Source organism: Mandrillus leucophaeus, unplaced genomic scaffold, assembly GCF_000951045.1.
Source record: "Mandrillus leucophaeus isolate KB7577 unplaced genomic scaffold, Mleu.le_1.0 Scaffold1443, whole genome shotgun sequence".
NCBI classification, from domain to species: Eukaryota; Metazoa; Chordata; class Mammalia; order Primates; family Cercopithecidae; genus Mandrillus; species Mandrillus leucophaeus.
This window is the reverse complement of record NW_012101414.1, coordinates 100,253-127,529: the sequence shown is the minus strand read 5'-3', so window position 1 is coordinate 127,529 and position 27,277 is coordinate 100,253. Positions and strand designations below refer to the sequence as shown.

The 27,277-nt window shown below is 37.5% G+C and overlaps 1 protein-coding gene across 1 annotated transcript; it reads left to right on the top strand.

Annotated features, from left to right (window-relative positions):
* Positions 1 to 939: 939 nt before the first annotated feature.
* On the top strand, positions 940 to 22,646 carry MS4A14 (membrane-spanning 4-domains, subfamily A, member 14). The gene is given in 7 exon segments (XM_011974342.1): positions 940 to 1,698; positions 2,832 to 2,960; positions 5,370 to 5,420; positions 7,878 to 8,027; positions 10,715 to 10,813; positions 20,316 to 21,821; positions 21,823 to 22,646. Coding segments are annotated over 7 exon segments (2,145 nt in total). The 5' UTR covers positions 940 to 1,560; the 3' UTR covers positions 21,895 to 22,646.
* The last annotated feature ends 4,631 nt before the right edge of the window (positions 22,647 to 27,277 follow it).

Below are 27,277 nucleotides of genomic sequence, written 5' to 3'. Positions count from 1 at the left end.
AACTTGGAGCCAAATAGTGCTCACACTGAAAATAATAATGTCTGTTTGTTTGGGTATTACCTCTATTTTGATCTATAGCACAATTTTGTAATTCGGATCATCACCCCTGCACTTTGTACCACATGGGCATATTCTTTCTTCCCAGTCGTTGCCGCAATTATCTTGTCTGTTCTTTGTGTAATATGTTCTATGTGGGCCGCTGCATTAAACTCAATTTCTTGGGCAATTATGGAAATTCCAGTGTGGCTGCAGTTTAACTTTGCATTCTCTATGCATATGAGGTTTCCTAAATAAACTTGAAGAGTAGCATAGTTTAAAAAATATATATCTTATAACTTTCTACAACAAAGAATTATTGAGTCCAAATGCCATCAGTGCTAATTTTGAGACACCCTGCTATCCATGGTCCCTACAAACCAGGAAATAAGTTATTATGTGTATACATTGGTTTTAGTTTTATGAAACAATTTGCCTTCATGATCTCATAGTTAAAATTGTAACAAATTTAGGAATAAAAAGGATCAATATGGGAAGCAAAATTTCTAAAGGCAGTTTCTGTTGTTTTAATTAGTATTTGTGTAGTTCAAACCAGGAAGGATTTGACTATCATTAGTCTTACTTAACTTTATGAAAGCTAAAATATTATCTATTGTAAAGGGGCAACTCCATCTGGTCCTATAGCATCTTTACTACTGATTGTTTTTTAATTTGAAAATGCAAAGAATTGTTCAATGTTCTTAAATGTTCTCACTACAGAAAAAGAAAAAAGATAACTATGTGAGATGACGGATATGTTAATTAGCTGGATTGTGGTAATCATTTTGGAATGTCGATGTATGTCAAAACATGTAGCACACCCTAAATATATATAATTTTTGTCAAATATACCTCAATAAAGATGGAAAAAACTTGAGATTCAAAGTTAACTACTGATTTTTATAATACAGAGGAATATGGTTAAACAGTAAGTGAGAAAATTCATCAAGTAAAAGTGAGAAACTCCTTTGGAAGGAGGGCAGAAGCACAGTTGAGTTTAGAAAACATAGATTTTGGAGACAGGGCAAGTTGAGTTTACCCCTTCCCCCGTCCCGTATGCCTTTGGGTGACATAACCTTGCTGTTCCTCAGTCTCAGCATTGTAGAACTGTTAAGAGAATAAATGTTAGTGCATGTCAACACAAACAAAACACCTTCTACACAGTTCCTGGAACATAAGAAATATTCCATAAGTTTTAGTTCCTTTATAACTCATGAACATATGTGTAAGGACTGGTTTTGTATATACCATCTCTTCTGTGTTTACCATATGTTTGTAAGCAAATTGACAAGAGAGGAGATCTTCTGGATACAGTACTTTTCACCAGGAAGATGGGGGGCTGGGCATGCTCTAGAATTCTAAAACTCTGTGACTCAACTGTGATTCTGAGGTTCTACTACTGAGTAGAGTCATCACTAAGGGCTCATCTCTAAAGGCTCCATGTGACTCTGGTGGAGAGCTGGGCCATGATCTGGGCAGCAATGTTTGCTCACTCTTTCTCTTACTAGAGTTCTGCATTGAATCATGGAGTCACCATCCCAGGAAAAAAGGCCAACTCAAGTCATCACTATAAAACCAAATGAAACTGTATGGACTGCATTTCCCTACAGACCTCATAGCTCTCTGCTGGATTTTCTGAAGGGAGAGCCAAGAGTCTTGGGGGTAAGTCCTCTCCAATCAATAGATCCTCCCAAAGGGGAGGAAAGAAGCTCATTTATTCATGTATGTCTGCAGAGATACCTCTGTGCTATTATTTTCAGGGAGGGAGTTAATTCTACTTTTCCCCCTTCACGTTTCATGAGAAATTAGTACTGATCTTTGAATCCCAGCAGAGGGGGAAGCAAGAAACTAGTATAACTTTTTAAAATATCTCATTGAGGAAGTGACTTCAGGGTGTGGTGGAACCTCCCTTGAAGCTAAGAAACCTTAAGTGCAGAGGTTTGACTTCCCCTTCGTGCTCTTAAAGGAACTGGGAGTGCTTCAAAATCCATATTCAAAGCTCCACAGTGAACCAAATGATAAGGCATACAAAACGTTTTTCATCACAAATGCACCCAGGGGAGAGCTGTATGCACAGCCTCCATCCTTTGTACAAACAGCAAAAATCATTACTTGGGGTGCCATAGCCCAGAGATGTGGCCTGGGGACAAAATCTAGACTGCTAGAGAAGTTGCGCCCTGAGAACCACTGCTGCTATTCTTTTCCCTGCAGACTCCTGCAAGCTGATAGGCCCACTGGGCTATTCTCCTCCCTAGTTGGGTCCTTGGATGAACGGAAGGTGAAATGCAAGCTCATCCCAGGTTCTCCACTCATCAGACTTTTAAAACTTTTAGACAACTGGGATGAGCCCCAATTCCAAAAGCCTATACTGAATGCTGGAAAATGCGGGGGTGGGGGCTGTTAGGATAATAATAGGAAACAGGTGAGACAGAAGAAAAACAAAATGTAAAGGTGAATAGTTTGTAGTCCCTGTGCTCAAGAAGCTTATAGTCTGGGGGTAGTCAGACACGTACTCAAATCTGTCTGATATAAGATTAATTGGTAACCCCAGGGAGGAGAGAAAATAATAAAGAATAAAAGTGAAGGATTTGAAGTTGAAGGACCCAGGCAAGCAAAGTGAAAAGGAAACACATTGAACTGAGTCTCTTAACAATCTGAGACTGATTGACAAATGAGAGAGGAAGGCATTTGGATGGAGGGAAAAGTGTGCCATGGAGGCACACCTTGAGGGACCTGGGGTAGCCCACAGGGGCTTGGATACTTGTAACCTCATGTACCCATTTCTCTCCTCACAGGCTACCCAGATCCTGCTTGCTCTAATCATTGTGGGCCTTGGAACTATGTTTGTACTTAATTACATCCGTTTCTCCCAAAGATTTCCCCTTGTTGTCCTCACGGGATATCCATTTTGGGGAGCACTTATTGTGAGTACTTTAGAAGCTTTGGAGAAATTGCTATAAAGATAGATTTGAACTGCTTCACGTGCTAGGGTAATGAATTCCATAGACACGGCCCTCCAGGAGACCAAAAAAGGCAGTTCCCTTCATGGCAAAAGCAGCAACTCCATTTGGTCATTGCACTACCATCATCATTGTAATAACTACTCTCAGCTGCTTGAAAGTTTCCAAAGCCCTTGTGTGTATAGTAAGACATTTGCTCCTCACTACTAACCCGGGAGACTAGATGCACAAATATCCTACTTTCTCCTTTGCAAATAAGGAAACTGAGCTCAAAAGTAGAGAATAACCAAACATATCTAGCTAGCACTCATGAAATCACAGACTCTGAAAGCTTTAAAAGAATTTTAAGATTATCATCGCTCATCCTCCTTCTTAGCCCCAGAGACAATTTTATGAGTGGCACTCCTCTAGATAATCATATAGCCATAAATATTATTCTTAGTACAATGCTATTTCTATCCATTCTCCACAGCCTGGATTCCTAATTTTGTGCCATAATAGTTAAGGACAGACTCATTATAGCTTCTCCTGCTGTAACATACACTCCTGAGAAGACAGCAATATTATCATCTGTTTTAGTTGTTATATTCTGAGAATCTAGAATCATGCTTGAGGCATAGTGTGCATGAACGAATGAATGAGTCAATCAATCAATCAATGAACAAATAGGTAAAATAATGAATAAATTAGGCCACTATCTCTAACTATTAAAAATCCAGAGTCTCTTTTGATAAAGAGAAATATTCCATGCCTTTTCTATAATGTGCATTTCAGAAACAACCAGCAGTGTTTTCATTTTCCCTATATACATAATGTAATATTCAACATGATTTTCAAACTGTACATGCCATACTGTAGAAAATCAAACAGACCAACCCCTCACTTTCTCATTTCACAACAGAATTGTCCCAGGGTGATTCTGTGTAATCTGCATGTGTGAGTTAAAATGAGGTTCTGGCCTGCTGCTTTTGAAAACTCTACTTTTCACTTAAAGGATATTTACTGAGCACATACCGTGTCTTCAATAGCATCCTAGGTGCTGAGACTGAGAATACTGGAAAACAGCTCCTCTCTGAGAGAAGTGATGAATTGTTCTTAGATTTAGACAGTTTGTCATCTAACTGGGAGACTAAACATGAAAAAGTCAAAAGTAACCCCAAATATTTGTTCCTACATTTGTGCCAAGTGTTCTAAGAGAAGAGTTCCAGGTGCCATGTGAGGGTTTAATAGAGGACTCACCTGACCACGGAGGTCAGGGAAGTGCTTTCTGCATAGCTGCTCACTAGGCAAAGTGGGAGAAAAGCATCCCTGGCAAAGATAAAGCATGAGCCAAGGGCTTGATGTGGGAAAGAGTAACCAAAAGAAGACCAACAAATCTATCGTGATGGCACAAAATGAGGCTATAAAGGTAGGGTGTAACCAGGTTGTGCCAACCCTTTAGTCATGTTAAGAACATGGAACTTCAATGTGAAAGCATGGGAAATCCACTGAAAATTTTTAAAGAGGATAGAGACATTTGAAGACTTGTTGAAGTATCATTGTGTTTCTCGAGTGAGAAATTAATTCAATTATAACAGTAAACTTAGGAGAATCCAATGAGAGGAGGCTGCAATCACGTGGATGAGGAAGGAGTTTCCCTGAACTAGCTTGGCGGCAATGGAGCTAAAGATGGAAAGCCTTGAGAGTGACTTGGAGGTAGAAGTGACAGGACTTGGCAATCCAATGTGGGGAGTGAAGTGGAGGGAGGTATCAAAGGTACCTTTCTGATCTCCGCAAGTCAGCTGCAGATTCTTGGACTCTAAGACCCAGATGTCCCCAAGGTCCAAGTCAGTTCCCACAGGGAAGGTTCCCATCCTCAGAACATTAAAAAAAGTAAGGGGCTCCACATGGAGTGACAGAGTTCTCATTTTCCTGAGGTGGCACTAGGCTCTACAATCATGGGAAATGAGGGACTCTGATAACTACACTAGGTATCAGTCCCCGTATCAGCCTTTAGAGGGGTCTTCCTTGAGAAAGTCTCCCTTCACCTGCTCAGAACAGGCACAGTTCCTCCTCTTCTCTTCAAGACCCAGAGCTCAGGAATCTTTTTTTGGAGCCCCAGTTGGACCAAACATCTGGGTGGTGTCCTCTGGATCTTAGAGGAGCCTGCTTGTCCCAGCTGACCCTGGCAGAGAGTGCTTGTTCAGTGCTAAGTGAATTCAGCCGAGTTTCTTCCTACCCTACCTATGCCTACCTTCCCTACTCCCTGATGCTCAGGTGGAAAAATTGGATGGTCTTGGAGATTCACAGATATTTTGTGAATCCAAGAGAAATTATATTGCAAGGTGGTCAAACACATCACCTGTTAACTTTTGTCTCTTGTCTTCTTAACAGTTTATTCTTACAGGATATTACACAGTAACCGATACGAAGTCAAAAATTCTGGTAAGTCACTTAAACTACATAAATTTTAAAATCTTCTATTGTTTTCTATCATCTTTATGTATAAAGCCTTTAGTAAAGTTAACTGTCAGGAAAATCTGTACATGTCAAAGTTGCAGTTCAGATCATCCCTATTTGCCAGTGCCACTCTTTGCCCCACAGACATTCTTACACTGGTTCCCATTTCCCTGGTCAAGTAAACTAAAAGAGTTGTTTATTGGAAACCATTCTGTACCCCTGTAATTCATTGTTTGTAATTAGGGGTAATTCCCTGCCCTGCACTCCCAGGACCCAGAAATATTGGACAACTTCTGAAGACATTTTTGGTCATTACAATTGGTGTTATTGGCAACAAGTGAGTAGAGGCCAGGGACATTTCTAAGCATCTAAAATGCACAGGGCAGCCTCCCCACAACACAAAAATTAGACAACGAAAAATGTTTATAGTACCAAGGTTGAGAAACCTTGCTCTAACCAAACCCAATCCTAAGATCTCAGTAATTCTTCCTCCCAATCCTAGCCCTATCTCCAATACCAACCGAGGCTTTTCTTTAAGAGCCTGTCCAAGGTCTGGAAAAAAGAGTTTGGGCATCGATGCTGGATTGTTCTAGGATTGAACCAAGGCTACCACTCACTTCTGTGTTAACCTGAAGGGAAAAGTACCTACTTCCAAGGGTTATTTTGAGGGTTCAATGAGACATTACTTATAAAAGGCATGATGATGCTTAAATGTTCATACTCCTTTCTAACCACTCTGATCTCGTTTAAGGTCCTGGGGATGTGGGCCTCTCTGAAAGTCAGTTTAACTCTGTTCTTATGGTCCTCTGCCAATTTCCTCTAGGGATAGTTACAAGCCATAGAGACATTCTGAGGGGAGGGGGAATAAATGTTTCCACCCCTGCTTATGGAAACACAAGTAGACAATGCGGATGAAGCCCCAAATAGTGTTCTCCCTGTATTGACTTCCTTCCAGAGCTGAGAAATAGACTATGGGTAAGGAAAACCTACTCCTGACTCACTGAGAGCTATGCAGATGGAGATGGGCAGGAATTATGGGGGCAGGATGCTGATCCAGGCATCAGAACACCTGACTTTTCATTACAGCCCTTTCACAAACCATGAAAGTGATTGCTCACAGTCACTTACTTCCTGAAGTCCATTTATGTATAAAATGGGGATAACAACAAGTGTCCTTCCTACATCACAAAAGCATAATGAGAATCAGAAGAGACTAGGCTGGGCATGTTCTTTGTAAAGCCCAATACACATGAGGGATTGATTGTCTAGAGATCTTAGTCTGTAAAATGTCCTATGGGAGCCAAAATAGAGTCTTGAGAAAACAAGGGCACTAAAGACCAAGAGAGAGATGGCCTATCTATATGTTCCTGTGCATTTTTCTGCCAAAGTGCCTATTTGCAATTAAAAACCTGGGACTGAGGTAAATATTAAGTCACAAGTACACTTTTGAGGTTTGCCACATCAAGCCACAAACTGTTCCAGAAAGGACTGGCTGTGTAAATGCATCATTGTATTTTCCACCACAGTAGTCATAAGACAATCAATGAAGATACAGCAAATACCTGATGAATGGAAAGGGGAAGCTTTTCTTTATTTTTCCTTTAAAAGAGTGATATCAGTCCTGGGAGTGGGTAGGAAGGAAAAAATCGGATGATCCCTTTCCTTTAAAGGAACTCAGATATACATACCCCACCCACCTGCCACTCCCTCTCCCACAAAAAATAGGAATGAATAAAAGGAATTGGGTGGGGCAATGTGAAATATTCTTATTGGAACACTGAGTTCAAGAAAGAACACCTTTAAACTCCAGTTCAAATAGGTTAACATCTTTAAATGTTCATGATTCTGTTGATTATCGCTTGAATTCTCCCAGGGAATGACTGTAAACTGCGTGATTGCAGGATGTCACCTCTTTTGTTCATTTTTGTGTCTCCAGGGCCTAATGCAGTACTCACACGTATCTGGTGCACATTAAATATTTATGAAATAAATGAATAAATGGGTACTACCCTAAAAGGTGACACATTCACATTTTTAAAGGCAGAAATTGAGATTCCAAGAGATTCGGTTGCTTGCATAAGGTCCCAATGAAACTTGGACTTGAAATGAGGTTTCATTTCCAAGCAAATATATTTGCTAACACATTGTACTGCTTCCAGATTATGAAAGATGGTGGGGATAAAACGAGATAAAATGGAATGAAATGAACATTTTCTTTAGCATTAGCCATAGAGCATCCTTGGCCCATTCTAAAACTTGGTTTGTCTTCTGACTTTAATGAGTCAGAATTTAGTTTATTAAGCCTTCCAATCATACTGACCTGATGGAACAACTCTTCCCTGAGAAGTATCTGGAAAGATAAAAGCATTAAGAATTTCTTACAAGGTATTTTTGCTTTGGTTTCGATTTTGTTTATTTTATTATTTTTTAATTGTCTTTCAGGGTCAAGGTGTCACGAGCATGAATGTTATCAGTTCCTTGGTTGCGATAACTGGGATTACTTTAATCATTTTCAGCTATAGACATCAAGACAAGTACTGCCAGACGTCTTCTGCTGAAGAAATATGTGTTTTGGGTAGAACTCTTTTCATTGTAAGTGGTCTTATTTTGCATGATGAATCTCTGAAATCTTATGTGAACTGTGTCCATGATGTAAAGATTCATTGATTTTTATTTTATTAACTGAAGTTGTGTGAGCATTTGAACTGATGGTTGAGAAAGGTACTGTGGGGTTATTGTTGCAATGATTAAGGAGCGATATTTTCTGGACTTGAATCCTGTTCGCATAAGTTTGTCACCTTGGCCTAATATTGTATTCCCTTTAAGACTTGGTTTTCCTCAAGTGGAAAATGAACATAATAAGAATGCTTACCTCATGGGTTGTTGTGAGGATTGCTTAAATTAAAACAGTACCTTGCACAGTTAAATAGTTAATAGGTTTAGCTAATACAATTATTATGGACACAGATTTAATTAAATATTACTGTTTCAGCATTAATGAACAAAATGATCTAAAAGTTTGCTCAATAACACTAAGATCAAAATACAGTGGGGGAAGGTATTTAGAAGTCGTTTAATAAAGTAAGGATTTTTATAAGCTTAAGACATACATTATTTCACATAATTGTAGCAATTTTATTCATTAAAGCAGATGAGAGATCTTTTACCAGGAAATGTAATTGTCTGTACAATTTAAAGTGTTTATCTAACAACTAATCAATGACATTATTTTTAAGCATGTCAGTGACTCCAATAGGCCTTTCTCTCTAGTTCCCTAAGCAAGTCCTGGGGTTTTATTTTATTCCTATCAGCTATATCTTGAGGCTTGGGTTCTACAATTTGAAGACTATTTGAATCTGCTGAAGGGAAATAAAGTGGAATCACAGAAAATGGTCTTCCTCAGTAAATAAGAAATGAGAAGCTAGCTCCTGAATACAAGAGTTTATTTAATCCTCACAGTCACTCAGTGAGATGGTCCTAGGGACCCTCTCATGTGTTCTGAGATAAATTCTAAAATTAGACTTCTGAGAGATTACTAAAGAAAGCCAGAAAACAACATAAGCAATAAAACCCTGTTCTAACTGGGCCAAGAACATGAAACAACATTATAATTCTTGGCCATTGCCGAATGGACAGGAGCCTACTACTGTTTGTTATGTTGGTATATACAAGGAAGAACTTGTATATACAGAAAGGGTTAAATCTCCAGATATAGGAAATTCTGCTATTTCCTACTCTCCATGGATGGATATTGCAAGATTAGTTACCTGCATACAGAACCATGAACAGTCTCTTCCTGGTTCTCACTTATATAACTTAACAATTTCTTGCTGTAACCCAAACATCATAAGCTAAAAGAGCCAAAACAGTGGGCTTTAGATGTCTCTTGGGCTGACCCCTGTCCTAAAGACCAATCTATTTTCTATACTGTGGCCAGAGTAATCATTTAAAAATGTAAATCTGAGCAATTACTTAATGGCTTCCTGTAAAACGTCTGATGATTAAGGCCCATATCTTAAGGGCCTTACCCAACCCTGTAACACCTATCCTATCTACCTTTCTGACATTATTCCAGGACTTCATTCTTCTCACTCCACACTCCGGCCACTTCGTAGAATCCCTTAATGTGTCAAGTATTCATGGCCCTAAGATGATCATAGGATCAGCTTCTTCCTGCTTTGAAGGGTCACCAGGCCAGTTATACAATTAACTCATCCTCATACTTAAATCTCAACTGAAATATCACTTCTTTAAGGAAGTTCTTCCTGACCACACCTCTCTGCTCATATCTGCATAGATCCCCATTATAGTGGTGCATTGCTCGCAATCCTTCTTCACAGCATTTATCACAATTTAGTTAGGTAAATAATTACCTAATTACTTCTTATTGTCTGCCTCCCTTACCATGATGTAAGTTCCACAAAATCCAAGACCAGGTATATCTTGTTCAATGGAGAAAGTGAGTAAATTGCATACAATGGGGTCTTCATACATTTCAATTTTACCAACACATATTGAATATCTAAGATTTTTGGTATACTGCAGGGAAACTAAGATTCAGAAATACACTAGGTTCAAGCAATTCTCCTGCCTCGGCCTCTCGAGTAGCTGGGATCACAGGCATGCACCACCAGGTCCAGCTACTTTTGTATTTTTAGTAGAGACGGGGTTTCTCCATGTTTGTCAGGCTGGTCACAAACTCCCAACCTCAGTTAATCTGCCTGCCTTGGCCTCCCAAAGTGCTGGGATTACAGGCATGAGCCACCGCGCCCGGCCCGACCTTGGATCCACTTTAACCCAGGTCTTTCTGTCTTCATAGTTTAAACTTTTGAGGCACCATAAGGTACCATGTTACTTCTCAATCTAAACATTACCTTAAAGCAAAATGGGCAAAATGGCAATCTGTGGGCTACATCCAGCCTGTATGTATGTTCTATCTGGCTCTTTAGGGAAAAACAAACAAAATAGGCATTATGGTATCCATGTTCCTACATGACAACAATTGGCTGGAATTGATGCCTCCTATGAATGCTATTACTCTCTACTCTCTCCTTGTTTAGTTCACAATGGTTGCCCAGCTCCCATGGACATTGGAGTTTGTTATCCCTGCCTTATCAGAAAGACATAAGATGAAACTTGTGCAATGTCTGATGGCTACAGAACCATCCAAAATATGGTTTTCCCATACTTGGTGATACAGTGTAAGGGGTTCTCAGCTTACATATTTAAAATAACCGCTCTCATTTCAAATGCCATTTATTTCTCCTCATTATTTGCAGGGAATTTTGTCAGTCTTACTGATCATCAGCATAGCAGAGCTCAGCATCTCTGTGACTATTGCATCCTTTAGAAGCAAGTGCTGGACACAGTCAGATGAGGTATGTTCTGATGTCTCTTAATATTATTAAGAGAACAGGTTCCTGTTCCTGTTGGGATACTGCACACGATGATGTCTGGTTTATTAGCAGGAAGAGCAGCAAGCTCAGATGCTGAAGTAAAACATCTAAATTTAGGAAGGTCAGAGAGGTGCAAGCTTAAGATTGAAGCTCACCCCACCCTCTGAAACAACTATGCTTTCCCTTCTTGTACTATCTGCTTTATACTCAGTCATCTTTGTTCAGACATAGCTCTTTATGTCCCTGCCAAAAATATGTAATATCAGACTTAATGGGATCCCAAGTTACTGTGACATGGGGTGTGTATTCTTGGATCATAAGATGTATGACACAGTTCCACCACCAGAAAAGAGGTAGGGAAAAAAACTATTAATACTGATACTACATAGTATTTATAATAATTGTTATAGTTTATATTTACAGAATTCTGACTATGTCAGTCACTGTTTTAATCACTGAGCACCAACTTAATCTTAACAAAACTATAACATCTTTATTTTACATATGAAGGAAGTAAGGCACAAAGAGGCTGAATAACCTCTCCAGTATCACATAACATCAGGATTCTGATTCTCGTGGTGTGTCTCCAGAGCCTGCCTGCTAAGTCCCCAATACCAGTACAGGCCTTGTGATTCGTGGAGTTTTCATTTCTCTCTTTTTGTTTACATCAACTTTATAGAAGTATCATTTATAAACAACAAAATGTACCTATGTTGAGTTACCATCACAATCAAGGTATAGTGCATTCCTATCATCCCAAAAGTTTCACTGAACCGCTTTGCAGTCAATGTCCTCATCACCTGGATTGGTTTTGACTTTCCAAAATTTTATACTCATGGAATCGTAAGTAAGTACTCTCTGTATATGGCTTCTATGGCTTCTTCCACACAGAAATATGGTGTTGCCTCTATCAAGAATCCATTCCCTTTATGTATGGGTACATCACAATTTGTTTATCAATTTACCTTTTTTTTTTTTGAGTCAAGACCTCACTCTGTCACCCAGGCTGGAATGCAGTGGTACTATCTCGGCTCACTGCAGCCTCAATCTCCTGGACTCAAGCAACACTTCCACCTCAGCCTCCCAAATAGCTGGGACTGCAAGCATGCGCCACCACCTCCAGCTAAATTTTTTTTTGTATTTTTTTGTAGAAATAGGGTTTTGTCATGTTGCCCAGGCTGGTCTCAAACTCCTTGGCTCAAGTGATACACCCACCATGATCTTCCAAAGTTCTGGGATTACAGGTGTGTGGCACTGGTCCCGGTCCATTTACCTTTTGATGGGTATTTAGATTGTTTAAATTTCTGAACTATTATCAATATGTTACTGAGAATATTTGAGTTCATATGTTTATGTGGACATATTTTTGTTTCTCCTGGAGTGTTGCATCTAGGATTTGATTGTGAGATCGTATGGTAACCAGATGTTTCACTTTATAAGAAAATATCAAACAGTTTGTCAAAGTGGCTATATTGCTTTCCATTCTCATCAACAATGTGTGAGAGGGACAGTTGCTCCATGTCATCATGAACACTTGAAACTGTCAGTTTTATCAATAATTTAGCTATTTTAGTGCGGATGTAGTGGCACCTCATTGTAGTTTTAATTTACATTTCCCTGATGACTAATGATGATGAGACTCTTGCTATATGTTTATTATCCATTTGTGTATCCTCTTTTGAGATGTCTGTTCAAATATTTAGCTGTATTTTATTGGAATATCTTCTTATTGGCCTTTTAGCAGCCTAATTAATTCTTAATACAAATCCCTTACAAATATTTGTTTCACTCTGTGATTTGCCTTTTCATTTCAATAGCTTCTTTCAAAAAACTAAATTTGATGAAGTTCCATTTATCACTTTTGCTTTTATGGTTATGGTTTTTTTGTGTGTTGTTTAACAAAGTTTTCCCTACCCCCAAGTCATGAAGGTTTTCTTCTATCTTTTCCTACAAAAGTTTTATCATTTCAGATTTTCTGTTTACATGTATGGTCCATTTTAACTTAACTTTTGCATACAGATGTAGGGTAAGGTTAGAAGTTAATGCACATCCCCCCTCATGGAGATATCCAGTTGTTATAACGCCATTTGTTGAAAATGCAATGCTTTCCTCCAGCACTGTGGTATTTTTGTTGAAAATCAATTTACTTATTACTTATTTTAGGTCTCTTCTGGATACTTTATTTTGTTCCTCTGGCCAATATGTCTATCCTTGCACGTATTCTACACTCTCTTAATTTCTGTATCTTTAGAGTAATTCTTCTGCATTGTGGTGAAATATATATGACATAATATTTATCATTTTAGCCATTTGTTCAAATCATTGAATACATTATTAATGTTGTATAACTCTCACCACTATCTATGCCCAAAAATTTTTCATCATCCCCAACACAAACTCTGTACCACAAAACAATCACTCCCTGATTCTCCTCCCAATTGCCCCTGGTATCCTCTATCCTACTTTCTATATTATGAATTTGCCTTTTCTAGAGACCTCATATAAGTGGAATCTTACAATATTTGTCCTTCTCTAACTGGCTTATTTGAATAAGCATAATATTTTCAAGATTAATCCATGTTGTAGTATACATCAAAATTTCATTCCTTCTATGACTAAATAAAATTCCATTTTGTGTATATACCACATTTTGCTTAGCCATTAATTTGTTGATGGACACAGAAATTCCTGCCTTTTGCATATTGTGAATAACGCCGTTATGAGCATAGGTGTAAAAATATCTCCTCAAGTCCCTGTTTTCAATTCTAAGGATATTGAATATATATCCTAAGAGAGGATATATATTTAAGAGTGAAATTGCTGGGTCATATGGAAGTTCTATGTTTAATGTTTTGAGAAAATGCCAAACTGTTTTTCACATTGGTTGCACCATCTTACATTTCCACCAGTAGGGTCCAAGGATTCCAATTTCTCCACATCTCCATCAATACCAACCAACAGGGGAAAAAGGAGAGCAATTATTTTCAATTTTCAATTTATGATTGACACATGGTAATTGTACTACATATGGGGTGCAGTGCGATGCTTCAATGCATGTTACATTTTCTAATGATCAAATTATGGTAATTACCACATTCATCACTTTAAACATTGATCATTTCTTTGTAGTGACAACATTCAAAATTTTCTCTTCTAGCCTCCTGGAAATATACACTACATTGTTACTTGCTATGTCACACTACTATGTATAGAACTTATTCTTACTATCTATAGTAAGTGGGAACTTATTCTTCCTGTTTATAATTTTACACCCATTGACCAATCTTTCCTGGTCCTCCCAACCTCCCTACCTTCCCTAGCCTCTGCTAACCACTATTCTAGTCTTCACTTCTATGAAATCAACTTTTTTAGATTCCAAATCTGAGTGAGATCATGCAGTGTTTGTCTTTCTCAGCTGGGCTTATTTCACTTAATATAATGTCCTCAGGTTAATTCATGTTGCCACAAATGGCAGACTTACATTCTGGTTTATGGCTGAATAGTATTCCACTGTTTGTGTGTGTGTATACATTATCTATGTAATATATAATATATGTATAATATACATATATTACATTTTCTTTATTCATTTATCTGTAGATAAGCATTTAGGTGGATTCCTTATCTTGGCTCTTGTGAATAGCACTGCAATAAATATGGGAGCACTGATGTTTCTCCAACTGTCTTCATTTCCTTTGAATATATACCCTGTAATGGGATTGCTGGATCATATTTGTTTTTATCATGGCCCTCTTTCTTTTCTTTTCTTTTCTTTCTCTTTCTTTCCTTCTTTCTTTCTTTCTTTTTCTTTCTTTCTTCTTTCTTTTCTTTCTTTCTTTTTCTTTTTTCCCTCCCTCCCTCCTTTCTTTCTTTCTTTTTCTTTCTTTCTTTCTCTTTCTTTCTTTTCTTTCTTTCTCTTTCTTTCTCTCTCTCTCTTTCTTTTTCTTTCTTTCTTATACAAAGACTCTGTCAATTAGGCTAGAGTGGCACAAGATCACAGCTCACCACAGCCTCAAACTCCTGGGCTCAAGCGATCCTCCTGTCTCAGTCTCCTGAGTAGCTGGGACAAAAGGCATGTGCCACCACACCCAAATAAATTTTTATTTTTGTAGAGACAAGGTCTTGCTATGTTGTCAGGGCTGGTCTTGAACTCCTGCCTTTAAGCCATCCTTCCACCTTGGCCTTCCGAACTGCTGGGATTAAAGGCATGAGTCACCGCACCCAGCCTGACATAATGGCCATCTTAGCGGGTATGAAGTGGTATCTTACGCTTTTGATTTGCTTTTACCTAACAATTTCATGTTGAGCATCCATGTACACATCTTCTTTGGAGAAATATTTTTTATGGTATTGCCTGTTTCTTAATTGGGCTGGTTTTTTGTGGTTGTTGTTGAATTGTAGAGTTCTTTATATATTCTGGATCTTAGTCCCTTAGTAGATAAATGATTTGCAAATATTTTCTCCTATTCTGTAGGTTGTCTTTGCACTTTCTTGACGACCTTTTGATGCACAAAAGTTCTTTATTTTTATGAACTATAATTAATCTATTATTTTGTTGTTGTTTTCTGTGCTTTTCTTGTCACATCCATGAAATTATTCCCAAATTGTCATGAAGATTTCTTCCAATTTTTTTCCATGAAATGTATAGTTTTAGCTCTTAGGCTCAGTGTTTGATTGATTTTGAATTAATGTTTGTATTTGGTATAAAGTAAGGGTTCAACTTTATTATTTTGCATGTGGATGCCCAGTTATTCCAGCATCATATGTTGAAAAGATTCCTTTCCCCACTGAATATTCTTAGTGTCCATGTTGAAAACTGATTTACTATATATGTGATATATGTGAGCATTTATTTCTGAATGATTCCATTGGTCTATATATCTTCCCTTATGCCAGGTAATATATTGGTTTTTTAGTTTTGTTTTGTTTTGTTTTGTTTTTAAGATGGAGTCTTGCTCTGTCACTCAGGCTGGAGTGCAGTGGTGAAATCTCAGGTCACTGCAAACTCTGCCTCCTGGGTTCAAGCAATTCTTCTGCCTCAGCCTCCCGAGTAGCTGGGACTATAGGTGCATGCCACCATGCCAGGCTACTTTTTGTACTTTTAGTAGAGACAAGGTTCACCATATTGGCCAGGCTGGGCTCGAGCTCCTGACCTCAGGTGATCCACCTGTCTCGGCCTCGCAAAGTGCTAGGATTACAGGCATGAGCTACCGTGCCTGGCCCCATGTTGTTTTAATTAGTGTAGCTTCATAGTACGTTTCAAAGTTGGAAAGTATAATCACTCAAAGTTTATTATTCTTTTTCAATGTTGTTTTGGCTATTCAGGGCCTCTTAAAATTCCATATGAACTTGAGGATCCATTTTTCCATTTCTGGGAAAAAGACTGTTGGAATTTTGATAGAAATTGTATTGAATCTGTATATTTCTTTGAGCGGCACTGACATCTTAACAATTTCAAATCTTGTTATACATGAACACAAGATGTCTTTTCATTTATTTAGGTCTTTAATTACTTTCAGCAATGTTTTGTATTTTTTAAGCATAGAGGTCTTTCATCCCCTTGATTAGATTTATTCTAAAGTATATTTTAGGTGGCATTATAAATGAAATTGCTTTTTAAATGTTCTTTTTATATTGTTTATTGCTGTTATACAGAAACAACAATGATTTTTTTGGGTTGCTGTTATATCTTGAACCTTGTTGAATTCCTTTATTAGGTCTAGTAACTTTCTTGTGGATTTGGGAGGATTTTCTATATAGGAAGATCATGTCATCTGAAAATAGAGACGGCCTTAATCTCTTCTTTTCTAATTTGGATGAATTTTATTTCCTTTTATTTTCTAATAGCTCTAGCTAGAGCTTTTAGTACAATATTGAATAGCAGCACTGAAAGAAAGCATTCTTATACAGTTCCTGATCTTAGGGGGAAAGCTTTTAATCTTTCACCACTGAATATGAAATGAGCTGTGTGTGTTTTATAAATAAACTTTACATATTGAGGAATTTTCCACCTCTTCCTAGTTTTATGAGAGGTTTTCTCATGAAAGGCATTTCATCAAATGCCTTTTCTACTCCAAGTGAGACGATTGTGTGTGGGTTTTCCAACATTATATTAATGTGATGTATTACATTTGTTGATTTTCTTATTGTACCATCCTTGTATTTTGCTTATGAATTTCACTTCATCATAGAATAATCCTTTTCAAATATTTTGTTGGCAATTTTTATATCTACACTTATAAAGGATATTAATCTGTAATTTTCTTTTCTTGTGACATAATTATCTGGTTTTGGTGTCAAGGTAATGGTGGCCTCATAGAATGAGTTGGGCAATTTTCCCTTCTCTTCAAGTTCTCAGAAGAGTTTGAGAATAATATTTTTTTTCTTTATATTTTGGTGGAATTCACTGGTGAAGCCATCTGATCCAGAAGTTTCCTTTGTTGGGAAGTTTTAGATTACAAATCTTTTTACTTGTTACGGATCTGTCAAGATTTTCTATTTCTTCTTGAATCATTTTAGGTAATTTGTGTGTTGCAAGGAATTTGCCCATTTCTTATACAGTATCTAATTTTTTGGGATATAATTTTTTATAGTATTCTTTTACAATACTTTTTCTCTCTATAAGGTCAGTAATAATGTCCTCACTTTTATGTCTTGTTTTAGTTGTTTTATTGTCTTTTTGCTTTTCAGTATATGTAAAGGTTTATCAATTTTGTTGATCTTTTAAAAGAATCAACATTTGGGTTCATTGATTTTCTCTATTGTTTTTCAATTCTCTATGGAGATTTCTCCTCTGCCCTACTAAAATTGTGCTAGAGTAATTCTCGAAATCAGATAGTGTAAATCTTCCAACTTTGTTCTTTTTCAAAATTGTTTTGGCTGTTCTAGGTCATATGAATTTCCATATAAGTTTTAGAATTAGTTTATTGATTCCTACAAAAATCTTGCTGGGATATTGGTTGGAATTGTACTGAACCTATAGATAATTTATAAACAATTTACTTCCTAGTAATATGTAGTCTTCTGATCCATGTCCATGAAACATGTCAATATTTTCTTATATCTCATTTCATTTCACTCAGCATTATTTTATTATTTTCAATGTATAAGTCTTATGCATACTTTGTTAAACCTATCTGTAATTATTTCATTTTTTCTTGATATTGTACATAGTATTTTAAATTTACTTTTAAATGTTCATTCCTACATATAGAAATGCAATTTATTTTTATATACTGGTCTACTATGACCTTTCTAAACTAACTTATTAGTTCTCATAGTTCTTTTTAATAGAGTTCCTAGAATTTTCTTAGTAGATAACCATTTTAAATATTAATAAAGACATTTTTACTCCCAAACTTTATGCCTCATTCTTCTTGCCCTATTACACTGTGTAGCCTCCAATACAATGTTTAAAATAAGTGATGAAAATAGTCAATCTTTCCTTGTTCTTGATCTTAGGATGAAAATGTTCAACATTTCACTCTTAAATATGATGTTATTTGTAGGTTTTTTACAGAGCAAATTTACTCTGTTATGCAGATTTTAAAAAATCATGAATGGGTATTGGCTTTTGTCATTTTTCATCTTATGCTTTCACCTTTATTGTATTATTTGTATACTATACAACTAGAGGAGAGTACAAACCCTGTTTTAAGCCCTTTAGAAACAATATTAAAGTAAGTTACTCACACTAAATTACTTTTCAATTGAATTCAGTGAATACAGATCTTTAATCCACTAATGGCATAGTAACGTGCAAAGTACAACAGGGGATTCAAAAATAATAAAATATGTACCTTGATCTCAAGAAAAGGAAAGGAAAAGTGAACTCTACATTTACAGAGAAATTTCTCTGTGCCAGTTTCTGTGCTTGAAAGTATTATTTCACATGATCTTTAGTCATAGCCACCCTGAAGTAGGAAATAGGTGGTTATTAATACAAGAAGCATAGATCAGAGAGGAAAGCACAGGACCTTGGATTCAACTACAATGTTTAAATCTTTCCTAGGTAAACAGCTCTACAATACTGGTCTGGTTATTTAACATCTCTGAACCTCAGTTGCCTCAATTCTAAAAGAAGGATAATAACTTTATAGGGATGTCATACCAATTCTTTGGGATGACTTTGGAACTTTGTCTAGCATCTGGTAATCACTGAGTTCTCATTAATGATGAGGAAATTTAAAATCATAGCACTTGAGAGCTTGAATAAACAGAGAAACTATAATTCATTCTTCCAAACCTCTTTTTAAATGAAAGAATAAATTAAAATTCACATGAAACAAAAGTTTGAGGATTCTTAGAAATATAGAAATCTCTTCCAAAGTACCATTTATACTCACATAAATAGTCCTTCAATAGAGATGAAATATAGGTGTGAAAAACTAATTAGGAGAGTGGGAAATACAATGTATTATGTAAGAGAATGTGTAGATTCTCAATCTAGGCCTGCTATTAGCCAACGAGGTAAGCATAATTAATTCATTTAATCACTGAGTTCTGATCCACTTCATCAAATAGAACAAGTAGTCTATTCTGACTCTATGAATTACCTCAGAAAGGTGTAATTCATGGAGTCAGAATAAAAAGCAGTAGGTTGTGCTTCAGTAACAACCTCCTAAAAATTATAATAATAACATGAGAACTAATGGAAAGCATTGCAGGTTGTATCAGATGCTGTCACTTAGCTGTTTAAAAAACTCCAATAGCTTTCTCTTATTTGTAAAGGAAAGTCCAAATTTCCTAGCCTAGCATGCCATCTAATAATATCAGCAATATCTAACTGTTTACCCTCTGCCATCACACCATGCTGTATCACAATCTTGTGTTTTTGTACCCGCTATTCCACTGCTGCTTCTACCTGGATTCTGACTCCTGTCTTATTTCATCTTACTGTCTATGCCTGCGTAATTCCTACTCAGCTGTTAAGATATAGATTAAATATTGCCTTTTCTGTAAAGCATTTCCAGGTTGTCTCAGAATCAGGTCGTCTTCTATGTTTCCATAAAGCACTAAGTATCTATTGCATTTGCTGAATTGTATTACTATTATCTATTTATATGTTGATGTACAGATAATTGTGAGCACCTTAAGGGAAAAACCCACATATAACTGTCTTTGATTCCCAGCATTTAGTTCATCTAGGTGATCAATAAACCATTACAGATTAAGCATGAATATATGAATATTGACTAGATGATATAAAATGTCTCAGAAGCTTTATAATATTAAGTATGGGAGGAATTTTTGAGGCAATCTTAATCAAATTCCTCTGTTTAATATTTGAAAAACTAAAAGGTGATGACTTTTCTAAAATAATACCAATAAGTTGATGGTAAAGGCAGGGCTGGCATTTGTTTTCTGCCTTCTCATTTAGATGTTATTTCCTATCTACTGTCTTAAGTCAGAGATGAAAAGTAACTTGGAAAAAAAATCAGACATGATTCTGTCATATTAATTACCCTCATCCTTGGTTTTATAGGTTCTGTTTTTCTTGCCTTCGGATGTTACTCAAAATAGTGAACAACCTGCCGCAGAAGAAAATGCTCAATTACAATTTGTGCTTCAAGAAGAGTTTTCCAGTGATGATTCAACAACATATGCACACTCTGTTTTCTTTGGAGGCTATGCTTTCTTCAAGTTAAGACTCTCTAGAAGTCCTTTAGTCTCCCAACCAGGTAATAAAGGTACGGAATTTGTGCCAGATGAACAAAAGCAAAGTATCCTTCCATCTCCCAAATTTTCAGAGGAAGAAATTGAACTAAAACCTTTGCCTCCTACATTAGAAGAAAAGCCCTCAGAAAATACGCCCATTCAGCTAGACTCTACATTTAAACAAATGAAAGATGAAGATCTACAATCTGCTATTGTACAACCTTCCCAAATGCAAACCCAGTTTCCACAGGACCAAGCTGTGTCACTCCAAGTTTTTCCATCCCATTCTATACTAAAACTCGAAGATCTACCACCTGAAGACTTGCCATCCCAAGCTCTACCAGTAGAAGGCCTGTCAGAACAATCCATGCCATCTAGGTCTACAACATCCCATGACAAACAGTCTTATAATCTGACAGCTAATGACCTTCCCCCTCAAGGCATACTATCCCAAGACACACCACCTCAAGATATGCTGTTGCCTGACATGACATCCCAAGACATGAAATCCCTAGATATGCTATCTCAAGACACATCATCCCACAACATGCCACCCCAAGACACACCTTCCCAAGATATGCTATCCCAAGCTCTATCAGCACATGCCATATTACCTGAAGCCTCAACACCCCATATTGTGCAGTTCCCTAAAATACAACAGCTACTTCAGCAGCCCCCAGATCTTCAACCAGAAAACACCGAACCTCAAAACCAGCAAATTTTACAAATGTCATATCAAGATATTAGATCAGAAGTTACGGAAGAGACCAAAGAATGGAAATCTCAGGAGGAACTCCATAGAGGAAAATCCTCAAGACGGCATTCCTTAAACCAGCAAACCAAAGCCTTGCAATACTTAAGGAGATATTCTTTAGACATGCAAACCAAAGGCCATAAATCCTCAAAGAGGCGTTCCTTAGATCAGCAAAGCAAAGGCTGGCAATCTCCAAAGCGGAAATCCTTAGACCAGCAAATCAAAGACTGGCTATCCCCAAAGAGGCACTCCATAGATAAGCAAGTTCAACTTAATCAAACTACAGAGCAACTCCCAGATCAACAAGCTGAAGATCAGCAAGCCAAAGGGGAACAATACCCAGAAGGACAATCTAAAGATGGACAAGTTAAAGACCAGCAGACTGATGAGGAGCAACCCTCAAAGAAGCAAATCCAGGATCAGCAAACCAAAGACCAGCAGACCCAAGAGAAGAAATCCCTGAAAGGACAATCCCAAAATGTTCGAGCCGAAGGACAGCAAGCTCAGGCGGAGAAAGTGCCAAAACTGTTATGCCAAGATTCAGAATCCCAAATACAGCAATACCAATACTGGCAATCCCCACAAAGGAAGTCTCCAGACTGGACAACCCAAGACTGTCAATCTTTTGGCCAAGAATCCCCTGAATGGATAACTCAAGGCTGGAGAAACAAAGATTATAAAGCAAGAGAATGGCAATTTGAAATGCAGCCCTGGCAAACACAGGATCTATTAGAGAAAGAAGCCCTAAAGCAGATAGCTCTATATCGAGAAGTCCAAACCCAGCACACAACAGCCCAACATAACCTAGAATGTCAAGCCAGTCAAGATAAAGACCAAGAAGACCTTCAATCCAGAGTTACACAGAAAGGAGATATATATACTAGAGACATCAAACCAGGGGACATGAAATGTACAGGGCAAGCCTCAGGAGACCTGCAATCAGAAAACGTGAAGCCAGATTTTCATTCTTCTTCTGGCCAAAGCTCAGTACAAGACACGTGTATAGGCTATTTGTCCCATCTAGATTCAGAACAAGATGTGCAGCCAAACACTTCAGCTTCCTCAAATTCCTCAAAATATAAAGAAGATGTGAATGTAACTTCTACTTCATGTGATCCAAAAGAGCAACAGCAATCTGAAGACTCTGACTAACATGCAGAATCTACCCAAGTGCCTCACTGCCCCTGTTAATGGAATTAAATTAGGAAAAAACAATATTGTCACCTCCAACCTGCATACTCAATTGTGGTTGCTACCTAATTAGCTTACAAAAAAATGAAGGGCATGCTGAGCACTCAATTTGTTCTTACTTAAAATAAAATGACAACAAACCAAATGTTAACACTGTACCATCACTTTATGTATGTGAAGAAATAATTCACATGTATACTCCTTGTCATCAAAGTTAGGGCTTCGGTTTATAATCACGATTTCATCTTATAACTTAATATCTAATGGCCCTACTTTGGTGTGATGCTAGTATTTTTCATCTCCCCCTTTTGGCATTATAGGAGTTCAGAAAATCAACCACAGGGAAGTCTGTGAAGGCTCTCTAAGGGTTCATGAACCAAAAGAGTCAGCAAGAAACAACAATTTCTCCCATTTCCCTGTCTTGCTGTTTCCAATCCTCTTATTTACTCTCCCTCCTTATATCTATGTTAAGGATATATGGACTGAGTTTGTTCAATTGTTAATGAGGTAGAATGTGGCAATGAATACAGAATGTGACAGATGGAGTGGGAGGGATTAAGAGATATCTAGAGATAGGAAAGTAGAAATTAGGGAAGAACAGAGATGCAGATGTCATAATAGAAAATATGACATAATGTATTGTATTGAGTGAAACTTCAGCTCCCTTCTTTATGCCTGCATTTACTGATTCTAATTTCTCAACCCTTATGATACATAATTTCATCCTCTGTCATCATAGGAAATTGTGTTATCAAAAGCTATCAGTTACCTCAATCTTCCAAGCCTAATCATGTGTTATCAAAAGCTATCAGTTACCTCAATCTTCCAAGCCTAATCATGTAAAGTTTGACTCCTAAAATTGCCAGCATTATTTCTACAATATTTTTTTCCTTTGTGCACTGGCCAGATGTAGAGAATCTAGGATCCACAAGATCTTGAGTCTCTAGAGAATGGAGCCTGGTCCATAAATCATGGTGTAGATTACTTCGAATTTGAATATTCAACTGGATTGTGGTCTAAAAGAAAAACCCGTATTAGGGCAAGGAATGCATGGAGCTGTTTGGCTAGAAGGTAGTCTAAGCTGAGTAATAGAGTCTTTAAGGCACAAAAAAAGTCAAATATTGCTCAAAATGGCAGGAATCTTACTCGTATCTCCTTGTGTTAGTTACCTACTGCTACATAACAAATTGCCACAAAGGTAGCTGCTTAAAACAACAAGCTTATTATCTCTCAGTTCAGAAGCCCAGGAAAGTTTGGTTAAATTATTTGTTCAGACTATCACATGGCTAAAATCAGAGGACTGGCCAGGGCAGTGGTTCTGGGGTTGGGCTCCTCTTCAAAGTTCATCCATTGTTAGAAGAATCCAATCCTTGTGGCTGCAGGACTGAGGTTCCCATTTCCTTGCTGGCTGTCAGCTGAGAACTGCTCCTGCGTTCCTTCTCATGTGATCCCTTCCATCTTCAACCCAGTAACAGTTTGTCAAGTCTTCTCAAACCCAAATCTGACTCCCTCTCCTGTATCTGGTTTTAAGGAGTCATTTTATTACACTGGACTTACTCGAATAATCCAAGATAACCTATTTTAAGATAAATCGATTAATAACCTTAAATTTCTGTGCTCCTTTTCTCATTGAATATAACCACAATCAGGAAAGACTGTGGGCTCCCATAAATAGTACACATGGAAAAATACACATAATTTTAAAAATTAATGTTTTCCTAATTTCTTAGAAACACGTTTGACTTTTAAAGTGGGAAATAACTGAATGGTGTTTTAAAGAGATTACTGTGGCTGCAGTGTGGAGGATGAATTGGAGAAAGAAAGATGGAGGCAGGGAGTCAATTAGGTCTTGATATAGTGAAGAAAGAGATACTAAGTGATCTAGGGATGTATAGAAGAGTAGAGACTAAAACGGTAACTCAAGAGTAAAATTGTCATGATAGGACAGGAACTAGAGGTGTAGAATTGAGGAAAATGAAGAATAAACCATCTTCTCTAGCTTAAAAGATTAGCTGGCTGAGACATCATTACCATCAACAAAACAGAGCAAGAGGCACAGGTTGGAGCAAGAGTAAGGGGCATAGTCAGTTCTTTCTAGTGTGGTGTATTAATCAGGGTCCTCCAGAGAAACAGAACCAAGAGGATTAGATAGATAGACAGACAGATACAGACAGACATATAGAAGATAGATGATAGATAGATAGATAGATAGATAGATAGATAGATAGATAGATAGATAGATAGATAGATAGATGAGGAATTGGCTCACATGATTATAAGGCTGAGAAGTCCCAAGATCTGAAAGCTGGAGACCCAGGAGAGCTGATGGTATAGTTCCAGTCTAAGTCCAAAGGCCTCAGAACCAAGAGTTTAAATTCCAGTTCAAGTCTTAGTCCGAAGATAGGAAAAGTCCAGTGTCCCAGCTCAAAGACAGGCAGAGAAAGCAAATTTTCTCTTGCTCAGGCTTTGCTTTTACTTAGGCCCTTATTGGAGACATTGAAAGTGACACTGGGTTTTACCACCATTCGTGGAATAAGATTTAAAGACACTATTATTATTTATAATTTAAAAAAAAAAAAAGAAAACTAGAGGATCTGGAGACTCCTAAGCAGGTGACATCTGGCCACAACAGTTGACTGCACTAACTCTGCTCCCAGAATTGTTCTCTCCAGAGGATGGATATGGATTTTTTTTTAAAGGAGAGCTTTAACAAAAGAGAAAAATAAGAGAAACTTAAAAACAAAGAAAATTGACTTTCAGTTGCAGTAACAGAAGAATGAGAGATTAAATGAAGCCATCCATTCAGTCTACCAATGTAAATGTTAACCTTATCCAGACACATCCTCATAGACATACTCAGAATAAAGTTTAACCAAAAATCTGGGCACCTATGGTTCAATCAAGATGATGCATACAATTAACCATCAAAAGGCCATCCCTTGTCAACCTCACACTCATATGCATCTCCTTAAGCCATACTTAATCTCCAAATAAAGACTAAAAGGTCATAATTCTTCATTATATGTTACAACTGTCATGCATACAACTGTAAATGTACCAACCTCTTCTCAGAAGAAGGGTAAAGTCTGTGAATGATGTTTACTCTTCTCCTTACTGTCTAGCAACTTCTATGATTTAAATCATATGATGTAAAGTTAACAATACTTAATACTATAATATAAACATGCCTTAGGTTACATGATTAGAGAATGAGAGGGAAAAGATTGTGTGTGTGTGTGTGTGTGTGTATGTGTGTGTGTGTGGTTTCTATAACTGGATAGTAGTGTATATTACCATAATATACACGTTTTCTTCTTGCAAATTGGGAAAGGGAGTGAGGGCATAAAAATCCCATCTGACCACAGTGAAACAAAGAATCTTTTTGTTCTTTAAACATAAAATTCCTAGGTAGTCACAAAGGGAATATCTAATACCTATGTGTAAGTCCGAAATTAGTAATTAGAGTGCGTATGTCAGAAGATACTGTAGGAAATCCCTGGTGCTGCCTTTGTAGGTTCTGTAGAATAGTCTTCTAATCTTATTTTTAAAGTATGCTATACATGCAAGATTGCACTAGTACTACTTCAGAGTAGTGAAGAAGCAGGATGAAAACCAACAGGACAGTGCAGTGAGAAAAACAGTCAACACAGACAGAAGCCCAGACATGCAGAGAAAACTAAGAATTCAATAGATGCAGAAAATCAGAGCTTGAGACCACTCCACACGATAGAAGTCCCAGTGGCTCCCCTTCCCTCGTATTCACTTGCATCTTCCAAGAAATGTCTGGAGACATTGAGAGTGACACTGGGTTTTGCCATCGTTCATGGAATAAGATTTAAAGACACTATTATTGTTTATAATTTTAAAAAACAAAAAAATTATTGTTTATAATTTTAAAAAACAAAAAAAATTATTGTTCATAATTTTAAAAAACAAAAAAAACTTTGGGGACTCCTAAGCAGGTGACATCTGGCCACAACAGTTGACTGCTCTAATTCTGCTCCCAGAGTTGTTCTCTTCAGGGTATGGATATGGATCTTTTTAAAGGAGGGCTTTTGCAACAGAGGAAAATAAGAGAAACTTAAAAACAAAGAAAATTGACTTTCAGCTGCAGTAACAGAAGAATAAGAGAAATAATATAGAGTGTTTTTCTTGGAACTTTCCAGCAAGGGAATCAGATGAGAGGCTGTGAGGAAAGGCTTAATCCCATTGACTGTGAATCAGAGAACTTGAATTCCTTGGATCATCATAACTTCTCTGGAATACTTAGCAATAAGAAGCTGAAATTAAGGCTGAATTTCAGAACACTAACGAATACAAACATATTATATATTATTCCATAAACCACCTTAAGACTAGAGTAATTTGCATTAAAAGAGTAAGTTTTGGCAGACTGGAAAATAAGAAGAAATCTGAGGGTATGAAAAATTGTTGAAGTAGTGAACAGATACATGTCATCAATGTATAAAGGGGCCCAGGGCATTTATTAGCAGAAGGCCATGGAGTTCCACAGCCACCCTGAAATGGAGAAATTGTAAAATAATGTCTGCACTGGGGCCAGGCGCGGTGGCTCATGCCTGTAATCCTAGCACTTTGGGAGGCCGAGGTGGGCGGATCACGAGGTCAGGAGATCAAGACCAACCTAGCCAACATGGTGAAACCACGTGTCTACTAAAAATACAAAAAATTAGCCAGGCATGGTAGCAGGCACCTGTAATCCCAGCTACTCGGGAGGCTGAGGCAGGAGAATGGCGTGAACCCAGGAGGCAGAACTTGCAGTGAGCTGAGATCACGCCACTGCACTCCATCCAGCCTGGGTGACAGAGCAAGACTCCGTCAAAAAA